This window comes from Budorcas taxicolor, chromosome 10 (genome assembly GCF_023091745.1).
Source record: "Budorcas taxicolor isolate Tak-1 chromosome 10, Takin1.1, whole genome shotgun sequence".
NCBI lineage: Eukaryota > Metazoa > Chordata > Mammalia > Artiodactyla > Bovidae > Budorcas > Budorcas taxicolor.
In genome coordinates this window covers 83,499,479-83,517,264 of record NC_068919.1, presented here as the reverse complement: position 1 = coordinate 83,517,264, position 17,786 = coordinate 83,499,479, and the positions used below count along the sequence as shown (strand labels likewise).

Genomic DNA, 17,786 nt, shown 5'->3' with positions numbered 1-17,786 from the left:
GCACTTCCGGAGACGAGCCGTCCAATCACCGGCCGCTAGAGCGACGATCTTAAAACCGGAAGTATAAATTACGAAGAGACTAGGCCAATCAGAAAGCGAGGCCTCCCTGACTGGGCGGGATAGAAGAGAGGCTGCCGGGGGAGGGGAATGGTTCGAGTATCCGCCTGGGAGCCAATCAGAGGCCCACGCTGGAAAGGGGCGGAACCTGAGCCGCCTCCCTTGCGCCTCCACCGCTGCTGTCACCGCGGCTGTCACTGCCGTTTGTCTCTCTACCCGGCTGAGGAGATGACCGTGGGGAGGTCTGCAGGAGCCTCCGGCGGCGCTCAGTGGAGCCATCAGGTGAGGAGAGAAAAAGAAGGAGAGGGATCAGGCTTGCACCCCGGAAAGGAAACCCTGAGAGAGGAACTGTTTGAAACGTTGCCTTGGAGACAGACGACCCGGGCGTGGGATTCTAGCCCGCAGTTTGCAGACGCGAAGGCAGGCTCTTAACTCCGGGACTTGAACCGCTTGCGCCTTGCGTCAAGCTCTTCATAGAATCGTAGCAGTGACCCTGTTTTCGCTTATCGTTTCAACCACCTCCAGGATTGTTGTCTCCATTTTGTATTATAGAAGAGAAAACAGGCACAGAGAGATTAAGAAATTTGCCCCCAATTCAGAAGTGAAGTGAAGTGAAAGTAGCTCGGTCGTGTCCGACTCTTTACGACCCCATGGACTTTACAGTCCATGGAATTCTCCAGGCCAGAATACTGGAGTGGGTAGCCTATCCGTTCTCCAGGGGATCTTCCCAACCCAGGAATTGAACCGGGGTCTCCTGCATTGCAGGCGGATTCTTTACCAACTGAGCTTTCAGGGAAGCCCTCCAAATTCAGAGACAGAAAGTAAATTGGTGGTCTCAGGGCTTGAGGAGTGGGGATGGATTAGGGAAAATAGGAAGTGACTGCTAAATGGAATGAGGTGTTTTGAGAGTTGATTAAAAATTGACTGTGGTGATGGCTGCACAACTGAACATACTGAAACCCACTGAATTGTACACTGAGTTGTATGAATTGTATGATATGTATGAATTATATCAATAAAGTCATTTTTTAGAAAAGAATTTTCCTAAAGTTAAATGCTTTTCAGTAGCAAAATGAGGGCTAGGGCACACATACCTTTGACTCAAAATCCAGTGTTCTTTTCCAGTATGAGAGCCAGATCTTTGAGCACCCAGTTCAGCTGTTACCAGGTGTCCACTTGGAGACCAGAAACAGCCCTTCCGCCAACTGCAGCCAGTCAACCTGTGCTGTCCCATCGTGGCCCCAGCCTGCCTCTCGAAGGATTTCTCTAGTACTGTCCTCCAACCACATTGACCCTCTTTGAATTTCTCCAAGAGTCATTTGTTCCAGCCTCAGGTCCCTGCCTCAAGGCCTTTGCACTTGTTCTTTTTTTTTTTTTTTTGAGCCCCAAACCCTCTTTCCCCACATCTTGGCAAGTCTGACATTTTTCTCCCTGATCAGGTGTCATCCTGAAAGTCCTCCACAGTGAGAAAGTGAAAATCATCCCAGGACTGAGAAAGTACAACTCAGACTGTAATAAACCCAGATGAGGCCAGCAGCAAGATCAGCAGAAATCAGTATTTCTCACAGGGCCACGTTGTACCTGCAAAACAACTAGTACCACATACTTCTAAATGATTATGCTTACTTACCAACTGCTTATCCAGCCCTACTTTGTTCTTGCCACCTTTTGAATAAAAATGGCTCATTCACCCACTTATTAAACTGCCCTCTTCATGATAGCATCCATCCAGAGTTGATCCCTGCTTCCCCTAATCCTCCTCAGAATCATTCAGGACAAACCAACCCTAGAAAAAGCCCTCAACCCCCACCCCAACCAAGTTTCCTAATTTCCCAAAGTGTGTGCTAAACCACTTCAGTCATGTCCAACTCTTTACAATGCTATGGACTATAGGTCACCAGGCTGCTCTGTACATGGCATTCTCCAGGCAAGAATACTGGAGTGGGTTGCCATGCCCTCCTCCATGGGATCTTCCCCACCCAGGGATCAAACCCACATCTCTTACGTCTCCAGCACTGGCAGGCTGATTCTTTCCCACTAGTGCCACCTGGGAAGCGCCTTTAGAAGGTATTCTGTAACAAGTTAATAAACCTAGTTCTGATTACAGGTACATTCCTAGTGGTCTTTATCTGATGGACTTTTATCAACAGAGAAGCTTCCCATAGCCATTCCATCAGTCTATCACAGTTTTGTGGCTTTTATTGAATTATTACCATCTTACATTGTCTTTCTCCCTTCACTAGGATGTAAGCTTCATAAGTAGGGACCTTGTTTGTCTTGTTCTCAACCCAATGCCCAACGCACATTCAGTTCAGCCGCTCAGTCGTGTCCGACTTTGCGACCCCATGGACTGCAGCATGCCAGGCTTCCCTGTCCATCACCAACTCCCAGAGCCTACTCAAACTCATGTCCATCACGTCGGTGATGCCATCCAACCATCTCATCCTCTATCATCCCCTTCTCCTACCGCCTTCAGTCTTTCCCAGCATTGCACATTAGACACCAGTAAATATTTTCTGAATGAAAGGAGTGTTTAAACCCAGTTAGATTTCCCACTTTCTAGGACTCTTTCAGCTAAACCACACTGTCTCTCCTGTTAATTACTCATTCCTAGTAAGAGGGTGGGAATTAGCTAGCATATGAGAAAAGCAGAGGTGTAGACAGGGGAAGCCTGAAAGGGAGATTGGCAACTAATAGGTAAAACCCCCAAAGGGCAGGTCCCAGAGTGTGGCCAAGGTCACAGGTCGGATTCCTAGAGCGCAGGGTTGCATGGTGAAGGGAGGTACTCCACAAATGCTCACCACACTGCATGAACCAACTCAGCTCTGATTCCCTTTCCTGTCCTCCAACCAATCACAGCCTATATCCTGAGACATGAAATTTCTTTAAAGCAAGTAACACATTTTCTTTGGTCCCCTACCCCAGTCCCTAATATATAGATTTATTTAACATGAAATTAATAGTTACGTGTTGAAATCATAGTTTGACCCCCAGTCTGTTCTATTTTGTTTTAGATATTTTTCCCCAAATCCTCCTCAGACACAGATGCAGACAACGAGCTGCAGGAGGATGGGCTGGTTTTGCCCAGGGCTGGCAAACTCAGTGAGTTCCTCAGTCCAGAGGAGGAGACAGACTCTACTTCTGACTCAACTGGGAGTTTTTTCGAGACTCTGCAGGCACTGAGGCAGAAAGACAGGTGGTGCCTGTTGGAATCCCTTTACCCGTCTGACCCAGACAGTAATGAGAGCCTCTCTGAAGAGGATGAGGACCTGGAGCATTTCTTTCAAGACAAAGGCAGTGGGAAGCCACAGGTGCAGTACCCCTCATCTGCGAGGTAAGGCAGTGCACAGCTCTGGCCAAGCCACGTTGTGACTCTAGGCCTCATCTTCCTCCTCAGTAAAACAAAGACCTCCTTCTGCAAGTGCCACTTACCCATGCTCCAGCTCAGCATCAGCCAAACATGTTCTGATTCCTACACAGTCCTTAATCACGCTTAAGGGTAACCCTTAGTCAACTGAAACTTTGGGATCAATTAAAGAGATGCCTTTCCCAAATATGCTGTCTCCCTGAGAATGGCACCAAGGTCCATTTACCTTGCCAAGCCCTGCTCTATGCTGTTATACTTTATCTCTCATAGTATTTCTTTTCTCCCCCAATAATCCTGTAAGCAGATATCATTTTTGCTATTCTGCAGTTGAGGAAATTGAGGTTCCAGGAGAACCTTGCTGGAGGCCACACAGCTGGTAATTGTTTGAAGCAAGTTTTGAACCTGGGCCTGACTCTAAAGCCCCCCTCCTAATCACTGCCCTCTTGTCTCTACCAAATGAAAAGATTAGAGTGCAAAGTGGAAAACTCTTAGATGAATTCTAAGAAGAGACTTCCTTCCTAGGGCTGCCGGGTTGGCCTGTGGGAAGGAGAGAGGCTGGGTTGAGAAAAGCGCAGGCCTAGAGGCAGTCAGTAAGTCATCTGCCTACAATGCAGGAGACCTGGGTTCAGTTCCTGGGTCGGGAAGATCCCCTGGTGAAGGAAATGGCAACCCACTCCAGTATTCTTGCCTGGAGAATCCCATGGACAGAGGAGCCTGGCGGGCTACAGTCCATGGGGTCGTAAGAGTCGGACATGACTTAGCAACTAAAACCACCAGCCACCAAACCAGAGGCCTGTGGGGCTGTGACGTGTGGCTGAGAAACTAGGTGTGACCTGCTGGAAGTGGGGGGGAAGGCGGAGGATCTTGGAGGAGCCGGGCATCCTGGCCGTCCCATCCTCCACTCACACAGCTGCTCTGTCCCCCAGGTGTGGCTCCATGAGGCGCTGCAGCTCCTGGGGCACCCTGCCCTCCCATACTCCCAAGGCTCAGCCACAGCCACCATCCAGCTCCAGGCCTCCCTCCCAGCACAGAAGCATCAGCTCCTGGGTGTCATCTATCACCGTCCCTCAACCATTCCGCATGACGCTGCGCGAGGCCAGGAAGAAGGCACAGTGGCTCGCCTCCCCTGCCTCCTTTGAGCCCGAGAGGCAGCAGGCCGAGAAGCAGGGCCGGGAGGAGGCCGAGTGCCACCGGCAGTTCCGGGCCCAGCCCGTGCCCGCCCACGTCTACCTGCCCCTCTACCAGGAGGTCATGGAGCACAATGAGGCGCGCAGGCGGGCGGGGATCCAGAAGAGGAAGGAGCTGCTCCTCTCTTCCTTGAAGCCCTTCAGCTTCCTGGAGAAGGAGGAGCGGAGAAAGCAAGCTACTCTGCAGAGGGACCTGGCCGCCACCGCCACTACAGCCAAAGTCCCCAAGCAAAAGGCCACCAGGAGGATCCCCAAGTCCGTTCTGGAGCCAGCCCTCGGGGACAAACTCCAGGGTAAAGACATCTTTAACCTCCCGGCCCCCTCCCGCCCGGAGGTGCTGAGCTGGTGCTGTGGGGGAGAGTCGGGCTCAGGGGTCAGCCTAGCTATGGAGATGGGCTGTTTGGGGGTGGCCCCATCAGAGACCTTGCTCAGTGCAGGCCCAAGCCATGGGTGGGGTTGCGTCGGCTGGTACAGTGGGGGCACCTGGTTGGCAGAGGGGTGGGAGGCCCCAGGTTCATCCCGATGACCTCGTCTGTCTCAGTGAGTGGATGCCAAAACCTCTGTGGCAGCACAGGCGCCGGAGAAGAGAGCCGCTGAGATGTCTGGGGACCAGCCTGGGCCAGTACCACCGCTAGCCAGCTGCCCGCAAGGGAAGGCCCCCTCCCACCTCCTGTGAGGTACTTATTTCAAGAAGCGAAGCTTCTTGACTGGCTTTATTCACTCATTCAGTAACACATGCCAGACCCCAGGTGTGAAGAAACAGATGTGGAGTTTGTGGACAAGGGAGGGAGGCAGACAAATCATTACAAATGTGACAAGTCACTTGCAGGGGATAAAGGGGGAAGCCTGGGGGAGCCTGTGGAACATGTAACAGAGGGACCTGACTTAGAGTGTGGTGAGGCATGGGAACAGTGAGGGAAGGTCCCCAGAGAAAAGTGAGCGTGGGGGCTGACCCTAAAGGAGGAGCCGTGGGGAAGTAGAAGAAAAGGAATGAAGAGTGTATCAGGAAGAGACAGTACATTGAAGGTAAGAAAGCTGAGCGCATTGGAGGCATGGAAAGGTAGAGGGGAAAGAGAAAGGGGAGAAGGGTGGGACAGACAGGCACAAGCTGGGCCTGGGCCCTTGCAGGGCATGGGAGGGAGTTTGGCCTTCATCTCAAGGGCAGCAGCAGGGAGACACTGAAGGGGTTGGGTTTGGTTTTGTTTTTCAGATTTTATTTATTTATTTGGCTGTGCAGGATCTTTGTTGCGGCATGTGGGATCTAGTTCCACGACCTAGATCTGTTATCTGGATTGAACCTGGGCCTCCTGCATTGGGAGCGTGGAGTCTTAGCCATCGGGGAAGTCCCCACTGAGGGGTTTTAGGGTGGCTCGTGGTCAGATACACAGTTCAGAAAGCTCACTCTGCTCTGGGGATAATGAAGAGGGATGGGCGAGCCCAGAGGGATTGTGATCTACAGATCTATTTCAGTGACCCGAGAAATTATGAAGCAGAGAGGATGAAAAGAGGCTGGCCCAGGGAGAGGTTAAAGAGGAGGAGATGGCAGAACCTGCGACTGATTGAAATGAGACAGGAGGCAGCAAGAGTGATGTGGGCTTGGGCAGTTGAGTGGACAGTGGGGCCTCTGCCCGAGAAGGGAGACCTGGGAGAGGAGCCCGGGTCTGGCCCATCCCTCCCGTTTCATCTCTGAAGAAGGCGCTGTAGAAAGTGCTCAGTAAGTGTAAATGGTAGCTGCTTCTGCAGCCTGATTAGCACAGAGCAGTAGTGTCCTAGTCAACATTCATTAGGGCACTCTCTAGAAAAAAAGAAAAAAAAGGAAGTTATAGTGTTTGCCATTTTCATGGAATAAATACTCCTATCCTGGCCAACTTCAAGCTTTCCACATGGTGCCAACTAGCTTGCAAAATTCCTGGAAAGTTAATCACGGGTTCCAGCCTCATTACACTCCATCATTGCAAGTATTTAAGAGGGAAAGCTCTCCAAACCTTTGGGTATGAAGCTTGGTCCCTTCTCACCCACTGCCACCCTGACTTCTCTTCCACAGAAGCTGAGCTCCTTAGGAAAATTCGCATCCACATGAGAGCCCTAGACACGCTCCAGAAGGCCTCCTCCCCCATTGCCCCCTCCAGTAGCCAGGCTGACCCACAGCCTCGAACAGCCACACGGACCCGGGAGGAAAAGCTTGGGTTTCTGCACACTGATTTTGGATTCCAGCCTCGGGTGAATCCTGCTGTCCCTGATTACGAAGAACTTTACAAGGCCTTCCAGAAGCAAGCTGCCAAGAGAAGAGACACCCGGGAGGCAACGCGCAACAAGCCCTTCTTGCTGAGAACCGCCAGCCTGTGTCACACTCGGAGGCCCTGTGATGTCGCCACCTCTGAAGGGAGAAAGGTGAGAGCTCAGGCAGAGGGCCAGGGCTGAGGCCCAAAACACAGGAGGGGCCAAGTCTCAATGGAAGGCACTTCTCTCAACATTTTTCTATCTTAAAAAAAAAAAGACACTGGCTCAGCTGTAAGCAGATTCACAGATCCTAAACATTTATGACCACAGGAATACTTCCCTTCCTTTCTTCTTGGTAGAGGGACTTTGCAGAAAGAAGTCCAAGCAAGTCTGGAAGCCAGGGAGTTGGGATCCATTAGCCATGTCCCAGTACCAATTCCAAAGAACTCTTCTCCTCTAATTAAAAACTTTGGGATTGATATCCAAGTCTTGGCCCTTAGATCTCATTACCCTTGTTTTAATCCCAAGAGAGAAATGAAGACTCTGACTAGTACTTCACCACAGTTGAATCCCAGTGAAGACAGAAACTAATTGCACATGCTATCCCACCAACATCAGCCTTTGTTTCTTCTAGGCATCTCCACAGCCACCCGCCACACGCCTGTCGAGGAGTCGTTCTCTGAATGGGCTTGCTTCCCTCTCTGCCAACACGCTCCCCATACATATCACAGACGCTACCAGGAAGCGGGAATCTGCGGTCCGGTGAGTGGTCAGGCTGCATGAGGCTTATGGTGCTCAGATCTTGTCCCAAATGCTGGAACTCACCCATCTGCCGAGCCTCCTCTCCTGTTATCAGAGAGACCGAGAAAGCGGTGGAAGGGGAGCCTCTGATCAAGACAGGAATTCATGTGACCCTCACACACTGAGTGCTGTAGAATGCCGAGCCATCACTCAGCTAGTATCCTTGGGGGAGTGACTTTGTGCGGGGCACAGTGTTAAAGTTGAAGATACCTTATGGAACCTATAGTTTAATATCTAGTCTGAAATACAGAAAAGAAAAGAAGCAACTATTATATCTTGTGAGTAGTATAATGATGGGTGAATATGGGGAACTGTAGGGGCACTGGGCAGCCTGGGTCTCTTGTAATAGATGTCTAAGGTGAAACCTGAAGAATGAGGAGTCAGCCAGACAAAGGCTGGAAAGAAAGAAGTTTCCAAACAGATGGAGATCCATTGGTGAGAGGAAGCTATAGGAACAGGAATTCCGAAAAGCCTGAACCTGTGTGTGTAACCCTGCCATAAAGATGAGGTATCCATGGCAGAGATTTGAGATTTTCTGATTCATCTTGGGGAACTATTTTAAGTCAATTGGGAAACAGGAGCCTCCTCATTTTTAACTCTTTAACTGACCTGACTGTCCTGGTGGTGGTCTCATCCAGCCAGTGCCCCCAGCAGGAGTTCCTCCAGCAGGCCTCTGAGCTGAAGACAGCAGGCGCGGTCACAGTGTAACAGGTGGCTTAGCCCTGGGAGGACTGGCATCTCAGTGCCCTCCTGTGGGGCTCACAGGAGTGCACAGAATCTCCGTGGCTGCTGAAGGCCCACAACAGGGATTTTAGAAATGTATTTAGAATCTAAAGGATACTCCCTTCTTCCTCAAATTTCAGTCAGAGCTGCTAAATCAAGGCTCAGTGCATCAGTATTCTGAGGTCTCACTATGATAGGTCTCATGAACCAGAGGGTGGTCCACCTGCAGAGGATGTCCACGTCTGCGTTCTGGCAATAGGGAGTTTGACATATTAGCAGATTAAACTTTCCCACCCTCCTTCCTAGTATGTCCATTTGAATATAAACATCCAACTGCAAGAGTCTTGACTTTTTTGGTAGAATTCTCTATAGTACCTTGTAGAATGATATTTACACAAACTAAATGCTGCAAGTTGACCCCAAATTGTCTGTGCGTTGAAGGAGACCCATTTCCAGGTCTCTGTGGAAACGCAGATATGTATTTACAAAGGACCGTGAATTCAGGCACCTTCCAGTCTACCATTTACAGCACAGTTGTCAAGGGCAGAGGCTTGGGAGTCAGATATCCTGGTTCTAACCTTGGCTTTCACTTGCATGCTGGGTAGCTTTGAGCAAGTAGCTTACCCTCGAGGCCCAATCTTGTTGCCTATGAACAGGGAGACTTACTGTCCTTACCTCAGATGGCAGCTGTTAGGATTACAAAAGCTAATGGCTATAAAGTACTTATTGGTGCCTGTTTGTACTTGGGTCAGTGTAGGTAGCTCAGCAAATGGTGGTTATTAGTATTACTGTTTCCAGATAGCAGGAAGCCTGAGTGTAAGAGTATTTTATCTCATGTTTTCCAGTTCAACTGATGAACTTCTCCTAGGGTAGAAACTCACTGTTCATGGTGCTGGAAAGGCTTCGTCTGCCAGTGCATTTAACCACAGAATCTTATTCTTTCTGAAATCCCAGTGTGGTAAATTAGTCACCTGTTCATAGAAAAAAACAACTGACTTTCCAGAGAGGTTACTAAGATTGCTTTAAATTATACCCAGGTTGGTCATCTGTATTTCTTCCTTGCCTCTTCCCTTTAGATGTTCACTTGAGAAAAAGGAAAAAGCCGATGAAAGTTCTCAGTGGTTGGAGATGCACAAAAAGAAGTGTCAGGCGATATCTAAATCTGTCACCTTGCGTGCCAAAGCCATGGATCCCCATAAAAGCCTGGAGGAGGTGTTCAGAGCAAAGCTGAAAGAGAATCGGTCAGTATCCTCCATGTGTCAAAGAGATAACTATCTTGGGAGCCATTTGCCTTGAAAATGGGGTTATTACAGTAGGCTCCTGTAATCATAGTCAAGAATTTTGCTAGGCACATTTAGGAATTTCCAATGTCTATGGGAGTTATTCCATTTAACTGGAATGAAAGGTATTCCAGGTTGGAAAAACCTGGAATTCACTCTAAAAGTCTTGTTAATTTCAGGAACAATGACCGTAAAAGAACAAAAGAGTATAAGAAAGAACTGGAGGAGATGAAGAAAAGAATACAAAGGCGGCCATATCTCTTCGAACAGGTTCCCAAGGTAAATCTAAAGTATCATTTATTTTCTGTCTTGGATGAGACAGCTCTTAGAAATTATGAAACAGTTTAATATCTGGGTATTAAACACTTCCTTTAGGCTCGGAAAGATTCTAAATTTGGCTAATTTTATTACTACTATCTTTCCCAAAGTAAGTAGTGCATTGCTGAACACTGTTTGACTGATTTCATCCAAGACTGGATTCCAAAGGCATCTATAAAGGGATATTTCTCTTCCTGGGGTTTTCACTATAGTTTACAGTTTGAATCAGAATGGAGATTAGATCCTAGACATACAATTAGTCTGGCACTCTCTAACTTGCTAATGTCACCTCTCCTCCTGTAGTGCTGGTGCCCTGGGCATCCCCAGCCTCCAGAGCTGTGGCACATTTATAGGTCCTCAGGGGTTGGGATGCTTGCAAGTACCCCACAAGGCCTCTTCCAGGTTACGTGGCTTTCTGACTGCAAGATTCTCTTTAAGATGTTCTCTAGACTTTTAGGGAAGTTGGAATCAGTTGAGATTTCCCTAAGGAAGCTCCGGGGTTACTTGAAGAGCCTTAGAAAGGCTACCATCCCAGACAGCTTTGAGATGCATCAGGCCCTGCAGATCTCTCTCCTCTCCAGAGTTTCAAACAAAAGTTGGCATTCTGTAATGACCTGGTTCCAAATGCTGGGCATTATCAGTGCATTTCTGAGGCATTTCCTGGGTCCAGTCCTCCCCAGCTCCCTGCGTATTACACATACACACACTGGACTGTCTTGGATTTACTTAGCAACTTAGATTTCTAAGTAAAAATTTCTCATAATGACTTTTGCTCTTTATGTTAGCTTTTTCCTAGGAAGCTCACTCTCAGATCTCAAAAGATCTTTCACCACTCTGAGAAAAATATCACTTTATCAAATAAGCAAAAAATAACCCTTTTCTGGTCTACGTACAGACCATCCATCCTGTTAAGAATGTTACTCGTGCAGCTTATTTTCAGTCTGTTATATGTAAGTGTTCCTGATGATGGTCTGGTTGCTTTTGAATCTTATATGTTTTTAGTCCATCTTTTTCATTGTTGTCTCACTTGGTCTTCCAAAAATCTGAATCCTTGGCTGGCAAAGGTATGGTTCCCAAAACAGCAACTGGCATCTCCTCAGAGTATTAGAAATACAGAATTGCAGGCCCCATCTGAGAACTACCAAATGAGTGTCTGCATTGTAATCCGATCTTCAGGTAGTTCCTATGTACTTTAAAGCTTGAAAACGAGGCTCTAAGTAATTTTCATGCAAATCTGTGTACAGCATTGACGGTGGGGCGGTGGGATAGGGAAAGAAGTATTAAAGCATATTATAATTAATCTGGTAATTCAGCTATAGCAGATTCATTTCTATTCCACAGGACCTTGCCAGGAAGGAAGCAGAACAGCGGTATCGAGACACCCTGAAGCAGGCTGGGCTGGATGAAGATTTTGTGAGGAACAAGGGTCAGGGCAGCCAGGCTCTACAGTGGAAGGAGCAGTGGGAAGTCAGTGATTGTCCCAGGTGATTGGGGTCATCCTGCAGCTTTCAAGCTGCATCTATAGCAGTGCCGCTGGGAGGAAGCTTTAGAACACTCATTCATATTCTGAGGTCACAATCCTATACTATCATTATACTAAACCAGGGATCTCCAAGTAACACATTTAAATTTGGTGCGTAGTACAGTTGTGAATAAAATATAATCATTGTATATTAGGTCTAGATTCCTTCAATATGAAACAGATCATTTTTCCAATTTCAGTCCAATGCCTTCACTTTTGAAGAAAAATCATGTACTCTTTTACTTCCTATTAAATGTTACACTCTTTGACAAGTGAAGGCAGAAGCCTTTATAGAGCCCAATAAAAGCTGTAAAATCTTGATCAAAGCCTTTCTTTTCCCTTTAGCATGGTCCCCATGGCTTTTTCAAATCTAGCATTTTTAAAAAGTAACTCATTAGCACCAACTCCTCCATTGATATCATCTAATAAGTCAAAGAGAAAAAAATACAGTATTTCCATTACTCTCAAATTTTGTGAAGTCCTAGCAGCCCTTCCCCTAATTCCTATCTTTCTCCCTAGAAATTTGCCTTTCTACCCCATACAGAATAATGATAATGCTGAAACCATGCTTATGCCTTACATGATGGTTCCTTTAAAACTTAAAATTGTATAATGCTTTAATTTATTCTGCAGCACTCATGAAACTACAAAACTTGGCATCAGGAATCCACAGCAGGATTTAGAAGAATCTCTGGATCAGCTTTCAAGTCCCAAAAAAGAACTGGAGGAGCTGTCTTATGAATTACCAGATAATCTCAGAACACTTGCTTAATAAGGATACTTACAATACTGCTTTTGAATAATATCAAGCAGCAAACTTGGGGCTGAGTCAAGGCGGGCAAAACTTGGATTTTGAGTCATGGTTACTTCTGGAGAATGGAGGAAAGAAAAGTAGATAACAGAGAATGATCCAAGTTAAATCAAAGTGAGAAGTTCAAGATGGAGAGATGAGAGCTGATTAATGCTTCTTTCTTTGTGCCTCACACATAAGCATATGTACAGAAAAAAGGTGTAAGTCTTCCTGGTCAGGAAACAAATGGGTCATATGGGCTAGCTGTTAAGACAGCAGGAGATAGAAAAGAGACTTGAAAATATGGTCCTGCTGGACTATCGGTCTAGAATTGCCAGGTAAACCACATTTTCAACAGGAACAAGAAATCTGCATGTTGGCAACTAATTTAAAAATTACTGGGATCCGCTGGTGGTCCAGTGGTTAGGACTCTGCTTTCACTGCCAAGGTGTGGGTTCATTCCCTGGTCAGGGAATTAAGATCCCACAAGCTGCATGGCCTGGTCACCCCCCCCCCCCAAAAAAAAATTATTTGGAAATAATGTGTGGGCAAAACAGTTCACATTTGTGTATCAGATTTAGCCCATGGGGGATGACACCTTTGCAACCCAAAATACAGGGTTTCTCAGTCTCAACACTATTGACATTTTGGGCCAGATGACACTTTCAGGTGAGGGAGCTATACACTGTAGAATGTTTAGCAGCACCCCTGGCCTGTACTCACTAGATGCCAATAGCATCCCTCTCCCGTTCTGACAACCGAAAATGTCTCCAGATATTGCGAAAAGTCCCCTGGGTGGCAAAATGTCCTTGGTTGAAGATCATTGTTCTAATATAAAAATAAGTGTAGGTTCTAGTATAAAATTGGCATTTTAAAAATAGAAGTATGAACTCAGGGTAATTATGCATGTCATTAACAAACTAAGAACTATCACTGTAATTACTTTATTTAAAACAGTAATTGGAATGGGGAAGGAGTTGGGACGGGGGTTCCTGATGGGGAAGACATGTACACCAGTGGCTGAAACATGTCAATGCATGGCAAAAACCAATACAATATTGTAAAGTAACTAGCCTCCAAATAAATAAATAAACTAATTAAATTTAAAAAAAAACAGTAATTAATTCTTTGCTGTATCTGCTCAGAATGTGCCACTGTGTGCATGTATGTACTGTGTCAGCATGAGGTTCATTTTAATAAATTTGAAACTTCTTCTGACAGCCATGATGTCCTACTAATAGGTGATCTTTGGATGCTTTTCTTCTCAGCAATAATAATTAGATATTCTCTCTCAGTAACTGTAAAGACAGGATGATAGCAAGAGTGCCTGCTCTAACAGGAGAACTTTGATCATGTTTTTAAAACTACCTTTCTGCAAAGATTCAAGAATATCTTGATACTCTTGATATTAGAGTGATACTCTAATAACTACTAGTTGGAGATGAAGATGCTCATGTGAGGTGCTCCAAGACTTCTGAACTCAGTTTTACCTGCATGGACTCCTAAGGGTAGATCAGTGCCTCATCTTAAAAGGAAAGGCTGAATTATTTTCTTAATCTACTCTCTAAGAAAACAAATTTGTTTAAAACAAGGAGCCATAGAGGATCCTGCTGTGATTTATGTTGGAAAGTCTTTTGCCTATGTTCTCCTCTAGGAGTTTTATAGTTTCTGGTCTTACGTTTAGATCTTTAATCCATTTTGAGTTTATTTTCGTGTATGGTGTTAGAAAATGTTCTAGTTTCATTCTTTTACAAGTGGTTGACCAGTTTTCCCAGCACCACTTGTTAGAGATTGTCTTTAATCCATTGTATATTCTTGCCTCTTTTGTCAAAGATAAGGTAACCATAGGTGTGTGGATTTATCTCTGGGCTTTCTGTTTTGTTCCATTGATCTATATTTCTGTCTTTGTGCCAGTACCATACTGTCTTGATGACTGTGGCTCTGTAGTAGAGCCTGAAGTCAGGCAGGTTGATTCCTCCAGTTCCATTCTTCTTTCTCAAGATTGCTTTGGCTATTTGAGGTTTTGTGTATTTCCATACAAACTGTGAAATTATTTGTTCTAGCTCTGTGAAAAATACCGTTGGTAACTTGATAGATATTGCATTGAATCTATAAATTGCTTTGGGTAGTATACTCATTTTCACTATATTGATTCTTCCGAACCAAGAACATGGTATATTTCTCCATCTATTAGTGTCCTCTCTTGATTTCTTTCACCAGTGTTTTATAGTTTTCTATATATAGGTCTTTAGTTTCTTTAGGTAGATATATTCCTAAGTATTTTATTCTTTTTGTTGCAATGGTGAATGTAATTATTTCCTTAATTCCTCTATTTTCTCATTATTGGTGTATAGGAATGCAAGGGATTTGTGTGTGTTGATTTTATATCCTGCAACTTTACTATATTCATTGATTAGCTCTAGTAATTTCCTGGTGGAGTCTTTAGGGTTTTCTATGTAGAGGATCATGTCATCTGCAAACAGTGAGAGTTTTACTTCTTTTCCAATTTGGATTCCTTTTCTTTCTTTTTCTGCTCTGATTGCTATGGCCAAAACTATGTTGAATAGTAGTGGTGAAAAAGTTCCTGACTTTAGGGGACATGCTTTCAATTTTTCACCATTTAGGATAATGTTTGCTGTGGGTTTATCATATATAGCTTTTATTATGTTGAGGTATGTTCCTTCTATTCCTGCTTTCTGGAGAGTTTTTATCATAAATGGATGTTGAATTTTGTCAAAGGCTTTCTCTGCATCTATTGAGATAATCATATGGCTTTTATTTTTCAATTTGTTAATGTGGTGTATTACATTGATTGATTTGTGGATATTGAAGAATCCTTGTATCCCTGGGATAAAGCCCACTTGCTCATGGTGTATGGTCTTTTTAATGTGTTGCTGGATTCTGATTACTAGAATTTTGTTAAGGATTTCTGCATCTATGTTCATCAGTGATATAAATCACAGCAGGAAAATAAACAAATAAATAAATCACAGCAGGATCCTCTATGACCCACCTCCCAGAATACAGGAAATAGAAGCAAAAATAAACAAATGGGACCTAATTAAACTTAAAAGCTTCTGCACAACAAAGGAAACTATAAGCAAGGTGAAAAGACAGCCTTCAGAATGGGAGAAAATAATAGCAAATGAAGCAACTGACAAACAACTAATCTCAAAAATATACAAGCCAACTCCTGCAGCTCAATTCCAGAAAAATAAACAACCCAATCAAAAAATGGGCCAAAGAACTAAATAGACATTTCTCCAAAGAAGACATACAGATGGCTAACAAACACATGAAAAGATACTCACCAGCACTCATTATCAGAGAAATGCAAATCAAAACCACAATGAGGTACCATTTCACGCCAGTCAGAATGGCTGCAAACCAAAAATCTACAAGCAATAAATGCTGGAGAGGGTCTGGCGAAAAGGGAACCCTCTTACACTGTTGGTGAGAATGCAAACTAGTACAGCCACTATGGAGAACAGTGTTGAGATTCCTTAATAAACTGGAAATAGAACTGCCTTATGACCCAGCAATCCCACTGCTGGACATACACACCAAGGAAACCAGAATTGAAAGAGACACGTGTACCCCAATATTCATCGCAGCACTGTTTATAACAGCCAGGACATGGAAGCAACCTAGGTGTCCATCAGCAGATGAATGGATAAGAAAGCTGTGGTACATATACACAATGGAGTATTACTCAGCCATTAAAAAGAATATATTTGAATCAGTTCTAATGAGGTGGATAAACTGGAGCCTATTATACAGAGTGAAGTAAGCCAGAAAGAAAAACACCAATACAGTATACTAACGCATATATATGGAATTTAGAAAGATGGCAACGATAACCCTGTATGTGAGACAGCAAAAGAGACACAGATGTATAGAACAGTCTTTTGGACTCTGTGGGAGAGGGACAGAGTGGGATGATTTGGGAGAATGGCATGGAAACATGTATAATATAAGAAACGAATCGCCAGTCCAGGTTTGATGCAAGATACAGGATGCTTGGGGCTGGTGCACTGGGATGACCCAGAGGGATGGTATGGGGAGGGAAGAGGGAGGGGGGTTCAAGATGGGGAACACGTGTATACCTGTGGCAGATTCATGTTGATGTATGGCAAAACCAATACTATAAAGTAATTAACCTCCAATTAAAATAAATAAATTTATATTAAAAAAAAAACAAGGAGCCAAAGAACTGACCAGTTGTTTTATTTCAAGGAAAAACAATTGAAGCTCTGAATCATGATTTTTAACTTAAAAAAAAAAACAAAACTCTTAACATGCTACTGTATGTTCCATAAACAAAGAAAGCAAAGTGGCCAAGTAGAGGTGACTAGGACAAGATAGTACCTCAGCTTGGGCCAAGCAGGGATTCAAGTAATTTATTTTTTTGCAGCCCAGTGGCGGAGAGTCTCTTACTCAGGTTGCTAAAGGGAGAATGTCACAACAGGACTGACATCATACCCTTCTCCAAAGCAACAAGGCATCTTGAAAGCTGAACTTCTTGGTGAAGTTTTATGGTTGGTGGCAGGATTTAGTTCACCCAAGTGAAAAGACAGCTCAGTCTGGGATGAAAACTCTTCAAAGGAAAACCTCCCCTCAACAGTCTTACTGAGAAACCGCAGCCAACACGTAATCAAACTCGCTTTTGGGAGAAGTCTATCCCAAAACTGTGCAGTGGGAAGAGAGGTAGGTCCAGTTACCCAGCCCATATTCACTGCTTTCTTCCTTGTCTGCATCAGATGGTAACTGAAGAGAAGCTCTCCTACATTCATCTTCTAGGCCAGAAAAGATGAACAGAGGCAAAGGTGGGGTCCTTTTTTGTTTTGGTTCTGGCAAATTGTGAGCCATAAGCATCCTGTTCCCACTGAATGCACTCTGGGATCAGACAAAGCTGCTCTTCCAGGAGTCAGCACCCATGGCTCATGTCCGTCTTTCAGTTAAATCTCCTTGGTTTAGTAACTGTAAGAGATTAAAAACAAATCTGGAATAGTTACCAGTGAATAATAGGAAAAAACTCATACTAAGTGAAAGGTTTACAACTGGGGGTGGGGAATACACTACAATGGTGAGCCAGGGACAGCTAGTTCCAAGAGACATGCACAGACTGATAGATCTCATTTTATACACTGACCTTAGGACAGCACTTTGACCACTTGATGCTATCATTTCCACTATGGCGGTAAGATATCTTGATAATAATAATAATATTCTATAAGCCAAATTATTTGTGCAATCACACTCTCTAGTCAGGCAAATCAGAACTGGTGGAACCAAAAATCTTATATCAATCAGTTAACCAAGGTACTGTTAAACCACAGTCAGTTAACCAAAGGCTGCAGGTTCAAGTAGAAATAAAAGGAATGGGGTTCTGCATGAAAACTACAACCCAGTCATGAAAAATCAGAGATTTCCTGGCCTTAAAATACCTTTCCTGTGATGAGGAAGACAAGCCTGAGAGTCTCCAATGGGGTGAACAGTCTACTCTAAACCCAGGGTTCCT

At 44.9% G+C, this 17,786-nt stretch overlaps 2 protein-coding genes across 4 annotated transcripts in view; one reads left to right on the top strand and one right to left on the bottom strand.

Moving 5' to 3' along the window:
* Window positions 1-147: 147 nt before the first annotated feature.
* On the top strand, window positions 148-13,334 carry FAM161B (FAM161 centrosomal protein B). The gene is made up of 9 exons (XM_052647387.1): window positions 148-339; window positions 3,072-3,391; window positions 4,351-4,904; window positions 6,656-7,002; window positions 7,466-7,593; window positions 9,432-9,596; window positions 9,815-9,914; window positions 11,295-11,437; window positions 12,109-13,334. The coding sequence occupies exons 1-9, from the start codon at window positions 148-150 to the stop codon at window positions 12,245-12,247; spliced, it is 2,088 nt and encodes a 695-aa protein (XP_052503347.1). The 3' UTR covers window positions 12,248-13,334.
* A 3,142-nt stretch (window positions 13,335-16,476) lies between these two features.
* Window positions 16,477-17,786, bottom strand: part of ZNF410 (zinc finger protein 410) — a 43,009-nt gene continuing 41,699 nt past the window's right edge. For all 3 annotated transcript variants that reach the window (XM_052646505.1, XM_052646503.1, XM_052646504.1), the window contains one exon: window positions 16,477-17,245. In XM_052646505.1, coding sequence (XP_052502465.1) covers window positions 17,207-17,245 — 39 coding nt within the window. In that variant the 3' untranslated portion in view covers window positions 16,477-17,206. The remainder of the gene's footprint in view (window positions 17,246-17,786) is intronic.